This window comes from Carlito syrichta, unplaced genomic scaffold, assembly GCF_000164805.1.
Source record: "Carlito syrichta isolate Samal-C Ts95f unplaced genomic scaffold, Tarsius_syrichta-2.0.1 Scaffold302457, whole genome shotgun sequence".
Taxonomy (NCBI): Eukaryota; Metazoa; Chordata; class Mammalia; order Primates; family Tarsiidae; genus Carlito; species Carlito syrichta.
In genome coordinates this window covers 255430-262651 of record NW_007246553.1, presented here as the reverse complement: position 1 = coordinate 262651, position 7222 = coordinate 255430, and the positions used below count along the sequence as shown (strand labels likewise).

The following is a 7222-nucleotide window of genomic DNA, read 5'->3' as shown; positions in this document are numbered from 1 at the left end:
AGAAACTTCTGGGGGGGAGGGTGGGAATGGCAGTAGTGGGAAACTGCCAGGGGAGGTGTAGGGCATCTCTTCAACAAGCGTACCTCATAATGAACATTTGTATACATAACCCTGAATTGTACCCTACATCTTTAAAATTAAAAATTAAAAAAATAAAAATTTACATAGGCCGGGCTCGGTGGCTCAGCCTGTAATCCCAGCACTTTGGGAGGCCGAGGCGAGTAGATTGCCTGAGCCCGCGGGCTCGAGACCCACCCAGGCAACTTGGCGAGACCTCCTCTCTACAATCAAAAACCAGCCAGGCGTGGTAGCGTGCGCCTGTAGTTCCAGCTACTTGGAAGGCTGAGGCAGAAAGATCGCCGGAGCCCAGCAGGTTGAGGCTGAGGTGGCCAGGAGCGTCCACTGCCTTCCAGTCTGGGCGACAGAGTGAGATCCAACTCAAAAAAAAAAAAATTTACATCTTCAATTCACCTCATACACAAAAATTAAGTCAAATGGATCATGGACCTAAATGTAAGAGCTAAAACTATAAAGATTTTAGAAGAAAACATAGGAAAAAATATTAGTGACCTTGACTTAGGCAATGAATTTGACTTTTTCAAAATTAAAAAGATTTGTACTAAGTTACATTACAAAATATAAGTTCCAGATGAGGAAAAAAGATTTATAAAACATATATTTAAAAAACAACTTGTATGCAGAAAATATAAAGAACTCTCAAAAATCCCAATTTAAAAATAGGCAACCTATTTGAACAGGCACTTCACTAAAGAAGATATGGACAGCAAACAAGCACATGAAAAGATGTTCAACATCATCAGTTACTTGGAAAATGCAAAGTAAACTGCAATGAGATAACATAACTAAAATTAAAGGCTGGTCATCCCAAGTATTGGCAAGATATGAAGGAACTGGAATTCTCACACACTAATGGATAGAATGCAAAATGATACAAGCACTTTGGAAAAAAGTCTGATAGGTTCATCAAAAGATAAACATATACCAATATATGATACAGTAATTCTTTCTCTAGGCATTAATGTAAGAGAAACGAAAGACACATATCCATACAAAGACTTACATAAATGTTCATAGCCATCTTACTTATAATGGCCAAAACCTGGATAGCTACCCAAATGTCTATTAACAGAAAGGTGGATAAGCAAACTGTGGTAGACCCATACAACAGAATACTAATGAACAATTTAAAAAATGAACTTGACTGGATACAGTGGCTCATGCCTATAATCCCAGCACTTTGAGAAGCCAAGGTAGGAGAATCACATGAGACCAGGAGTTCAAGAGCAGCCTGGGCAACATAGCATCCATTCCTACAAAAAAAATTTAAAAATAGTTGGACATTGTAGCACATGTCTGTAATCCCAGCAATTCAGGAGGCTGAGGCAGGAGGACTGCTTGAACCCTGGGGTTTGAGGGTACCATGAGCTATAATTGTGCCACTGCACTTTAGCCTGGACAATAAAGCAAGACTCTGTCTCAGAAAATTAATTTATAGTCAGCTAATTAAATTAAAATTTAAAGTGAACTATTCTACTCAGGAAGTTGAGGCAGGAGGATTCCTTGAGCCCAGGATTTTGAGGCTGCAGTGAGCTATAATCGCACCATTGTACTATAGCCTGGGTGACACAGCAAGCCCCTGTCTCAAAACATAATAATAAATAACCTGGGCGCGGTGATTCAAGCCTGTAATCCCAGCACTTTGGGAGGTGGAGGCGAGAGGATTGCCTGAGCTCAGGGGTTCAAGACCAGCATGAGCAACATGGCAAGACCTCATCTCTACAATAACTCAAAAAATTAGCCAGGCATGGTGGCACATGCCTGTGGTTTCAGCTACTAGGAAGGTTGAGGTGGAAGGATCACCTGAGTCCAGTAGGTCAAGGATGTCGAGGCCATGAGCTCGCCACTGCACTCCAGCCTGGGAAACAGAGTGAGACTCCAACTCAAAACATAAAATGAAACAAAAGAGTAATAAAATAAAAATGAAAAATGAGCTATCCTACTCAAGAGGTTGAGCTTAGGAGTTCAAGGCAGCAACGAGCTAAGATCCCACTGCACTCCAGACTGAGTGACAGAGACTCTGTCTCTTAAACAAAGAAAGAACTACTGATAAATGCAACACTATGGAGGATTTCACAATAACTATTCTAAGCATATGAAGTCAGACAAAATAGAGTGTATGCTGTATGACTCCTTTTAAAAAATATTCTCAGAAATGGAAATCAACATATAGTGAGAAAAGGAAGGTCAGTAGTTAGCTGAAAACAGGAGCTGAGGGGTCACAGAGAAATGGAAGAGTATTAACAAAGGGGCACTAGAAATCTTTTAGGGGTGATGGACATGCTCATTATCTTGATTTTAGTAATGGCATCACAGGTGTATACATATGTCAAATTATATCAAAATTAATATTTTAAATATGTGCACTCTGTTGTATGTCAATAGTACTACCATGAGCCTGTAAAAAAACAAAAAGTAGGGATAATTCTCCTACATGGCAATTAAACACAATATGTAATCCTTTATTTAGAGCCTGGATCCAAATAATAATAATAATAAAAAACAAATGTATAAAGAACATTTTTGTGATAAATTTGACTATATAGCTTATTTTATTCTATATCAGTATTAAAAATATAAAGGTCTTCAAGAAGATAACCACAATTTCATTATCAAAACTGAAATATAATATTTCCTTAATACCACCAAATATCCTGTCTGCATACATATTTCTCAGATTATTTCATAATTGTAACAGATAGTATTCACATCAGGATCTAAATAACATCAATATAAATACAGCCTAAAATGCTACACCTCACAAATCCCAGGTACCTACTACATGATTCTGTCACCCCTTCACTGACAAGGCATAGGAAAAGGAGAAAAGGAAGGCTGAGTCTTTGGCAAATCACTGGTGCAGAAAGACCTCCCACCCAGTTCTAGCTTTTATTTAATGGTATAAAACAGACTCACGTTCATCAGTTTAGATACAACTTTGTTATTCCTGGCACAAACATTCACTGATTCATGATTTTTTAAATTAACAGACTAAAACCCACATCAGAAAATGCCCAACTTATTTCTCATGGACAACAGCATTTATGACAGTCAAAGGAAGTTGAAGCACATGTCATGTCAAACAGTGTCAGAATTCCCCATATTTATCAAGAGAATCCCAGCAGACCTCTGGATGTTTCCTATGAGATACTCCTTAGAGACTTGCTTATTTCCTAATATATACAATAAAAAGTAAATAAAATATTATTTTATTTGACACTACTTAGTGCTAATACAAGTCTTATGGATTCACAAAATTGTTTTATGGTTCGACTTCACCATATGTTTAACCAACTAAAAGTATCCAGAATTCAATTCACAAGAGGAAAGTAAAATCTGTGTATTTCACATTCAAGTACTTGTCATTCCATGCTGCATGAAATGCATTCACTTCTTACTAAAGTGACAGTCCTAAGCAAGAGGCTTTCTTTGCTCATTGCTTCAGCCAGTTCTACCTTAAAGGGTTCATTACTTTGGAAACAGTTGAATGTAAATAGGGATAGGCCTCAGCAAAGGTTTTGGAATTTCGTCCCTATTTCTAGATTTTTATTCCCTATTTACATTGTTCTCCGTTTCTTCCCTCAACTCTCCTTTCTGGTCTTCCCAGACATCCTTAAGGTATTTTACAAATGGTGGGCTATTAATGTAATAATTGTTATTGTACAAATGATCATCAATGGACGCTAAACTATTGGATGGACTATTGTTGAGGGGTAGGGTATTCATAAATGCCAATACATCTCTCCGAGTTACTAATTAATTGCATAGGATAAAGGTAACTTTACAATGGAGAAATCTGGTAGTCACCCCTTAAGTGATCAGCTTAACTGGGCACCATAAAACAAGCCAACTTTACGTGCCTCCTGACAGGTTGCAACATAAAGTACACAGCATCACCTATGAGTGTTCTTGCCAAAAATGTTTAACCTGAATTTAATCAATCATCAAATCTATCCTCAAATTTATGGGTAGTACACGGGATAAACTAAATACAAGTTAAACAGCAGTATGAGGAAGCAATCAGACAAATCCCAAATATAAGAAATTTCATGAGAAAACTGTCCTGAACTCTTGAAAAATAAAATCAACATCATAATAAAAAGTGAGGGGATTATTCTTGATGGAAAGACTAAAAGAGTCTAAAGAGACACAATAATCAAATATTTACCCTGATCAGATCCTGGTTCAAGCACAACAAAGAAGATGAAGAATGGGGGGGGGAGAAACATGAGTAAATTGGGAGTAGGAAGAGAGGGAGACACAAATATACATTGGAGAGAAGACAGGGAAAAGAAAGAGGAGAAAGTGAGGAACAGAGAGACCAAGGGAAAGGAAGGAAATGGGGAGGAGGAAGAGGAGGTAAAAGGAGAGAAAAAGGAAGGGAGAAAGGAGAATTGCATCTAAATCAGTATCATTACTGGGAAAAACAAAAACAGTATTTTCATTGCACAAGACAAAGTCAAATAGAGGAATTGGTTACAAAATAATGAGACTATTTAACAAATGAAAAAGGAGAAAATTTATAATAAAAAAGAAAGGTAACTTTTTAAATAATAGTTTCTAATAAAGCATTTATTTAGTTAGGAAGAAAATTAACAAAACAAAAAGAAAAACCTTCCAACTTTTATCATTTAAAATATGTATAAATATGGAGCTTGTTTAGTTACATTTAAGAAAAATATTGCTTAATTATAGCAACAACCAAAGCTTCTGTTCATGAACTATGTTTAATCTCTGTTGAAATTCAACATTTAAAAAACCATAAATCTATTTAAAACATAAATAATATGCTTCTCTTTCCATTTAGTTCTAAGGCTTCTTATGAAAATGTTAGAACAAATAAACACATAAAATTAGGCTATAAAAACAATATAATGCTATAAAATGATGTTGTGGTTTTCATGGCTTTTAAATACCAAAGGTAAAAAGAAGATTTAAAAAGGCTTCTAAGCAAATACAACCCTATTTTTCTTATTTAAGTACTCTGTAATTAAATAAGTAAATACGATGCTAGAAAGATTTTAAACATTCCTTGCAATCAATTACACATTCTACATAATTGCATTTAGTATGAACTATTCAAAAATACTTTGTATTATTTAAGACAGCACAAAACTAGTAAGACATTGTATAGTTTGATAATTTGCCTATTTTGGTTTACTTCGAGGATTTTTATATGTGAACTGATCTCAATGGAATCATTCTACTGCTTATAAAGATTCCTTTCACATGCTAAGAATAAAAATCACTTAAGTAAACATTTTTCATAATTTTTCCATACCTTTAGCTAAAGCTTCTTTATATTTCTCTTTGGCAGAATTCATTTCTTTTATTAATTGTCTATAGTTGGATTTTAATTTCTCCAATTCTGTCTTTGTAACCTGTCAGAGAAACAAAATGCAGATACTTTTTAAGTGTTTAAATTTAAATTGGTTAAGAACTTAAGCTTCAAAGCACTAACTGATGCACATTCTACTAATATGTCAGAGTTGCTTTTTAATAAAAATTACAGACAACAAACTAAAAATTAGTTTTTAAAATCAGTAATAAATTTAATAGCATATGAAAACAGATAAACTTCATTAAAAGAGCAACTCAAGAATAACTGCCATCACCTAAAATTTAATGACCAATAAGTTAACTGACTAATGCACAGAAATATTTTATATAATTAAAAACTAATTTAAATATTTATTTTAATTAACAAAGTAACTTTGAGCTATCATACTTTTATACTGCAGTTCTAACATGTTTGTGCTTTTTTTTTTGACATCGTAACATCTCTGAAAAGAGGATGAATTCCATTTATAGGAATAGTCACTGTTGGTCAAGCAATATTCAAGACAGTGATCACTATAAGCATGCATAAATGAGGTTATTATTTCTATGGAATAACTAAACAAATGCAACTCCTTGAATCTGTAGTCAAAAAGTCATTTAAATGCAATTTAAGGGAAAAAAAATATGTTCCAGATGTTCTTTACAAATTTTCTAATATACCATCTTGATTTCAATAAAATAATGAACGTAAGGAATGACCATCAATTAATAATTTCTAAAATTATTAGGCAAAAGACTGATAGGAAATTTTTTTAATAGATTGATTAGGCTGATGACACTGGAACTATTAGTCAAATTTAACATCACAAAAAGATAAACAAGCAGACATCATATACCTTCTGACAACAGGAAGTTTATACCAACAATGATGTATTCTTGCCCAAAATAAACAGCCAGAAACTTATCAAGCCTCTGAATCTAATTTTCAGTTTACAAGAAAAATAAAGAAAGGAGGAATATATGCAATCATATCATAAGATACCAACAGTAAAGTCCAAAATGAAAGAAATTCAATTTTATGGAGCAAATCATATAGTTTCTTCCACAAATAAATGACATTTTTTTAAAGTGGGCAGGAAGAGGAGCCTATAGATTAAAGAGAATTATCATTCAAGTGCAATATATGGACTATATTTGGATTCTGATTCAAATAAACCGTTTTTAAAAACGTAAACAACAATCATTTGAGAGTACAATATTTAACAACATGAAGAATTTTTAGTTAGATTATTGTTAATATAGTTATGTTTTTAAAAGAATCATTATTTTAGCTATATACTCTAAAATATTTATGGATAAAAAGATACCTGAGATTTTCTTTAAAATAATGTGGTGTAAAAAAAGTGAGTATAGAAAAATAACACCAGTGACTATGTGGCTGAAGAGTAGATGGGAGTTCACCTATACTAGTCTCTATTATTTTATTTATTTATAAATTCCATAATAAACATAGTTTTTATTCAGAAGAGACAGACTCAAATACAAAGAAAATTTAGAAACACCAATTTAGCAAACTTATTTTGTCTGTATTTTCTTTCTAATTTATGCATAGTATTATAAAATACAAATTTATTTTTTTAAAAGCTAAAAGAACTATTTCAGTGAATAAAAACAAAAATTCTAACTGATAAGAAAACATTGTCCTGGGCCCACGAGTTCGAGACCCGCCTGGACAACTTGGCAAGACCTCATCTCTACAATAAATCAAAAAATTAGCCAGGCGTGGTAGCGCGCGCCTGTAGTTCCAGCAACTCGGAAGGCTGAGGCGGAAGGATCGCCGGAGCCCAGCAGGTCGAGGCTGCGG

General features: G+C 33.9%; 1 protein-coding gene across 2 annotated transcripts in view; it reads right to left on the bottom strand.

Annotated features, from left to right (window-relative positions):
* The window catches only part of FER (FER tyrosine kinase), a 414242-nt gene that overhangs the window by 330130 nt on the left and 76890 nt on the right, over window positions 1–7222 (bottom strand). The window contains exon 5 of one of the 2 annotated variants that reach the window (XM_008056755.2): window positions 5360–5459. The exons of the other annotated variant lie outside the window; for it this stretch is intronic. Coding sequence (XP_008054946.1) covers window positions 5360–5459 — 100 coding nt within the window. The remainder of the gene's footprint in view (window positions 1–5359; window positions 5460–7222) is intronic. 2 annotated transcript variants of the gene reach the window in all.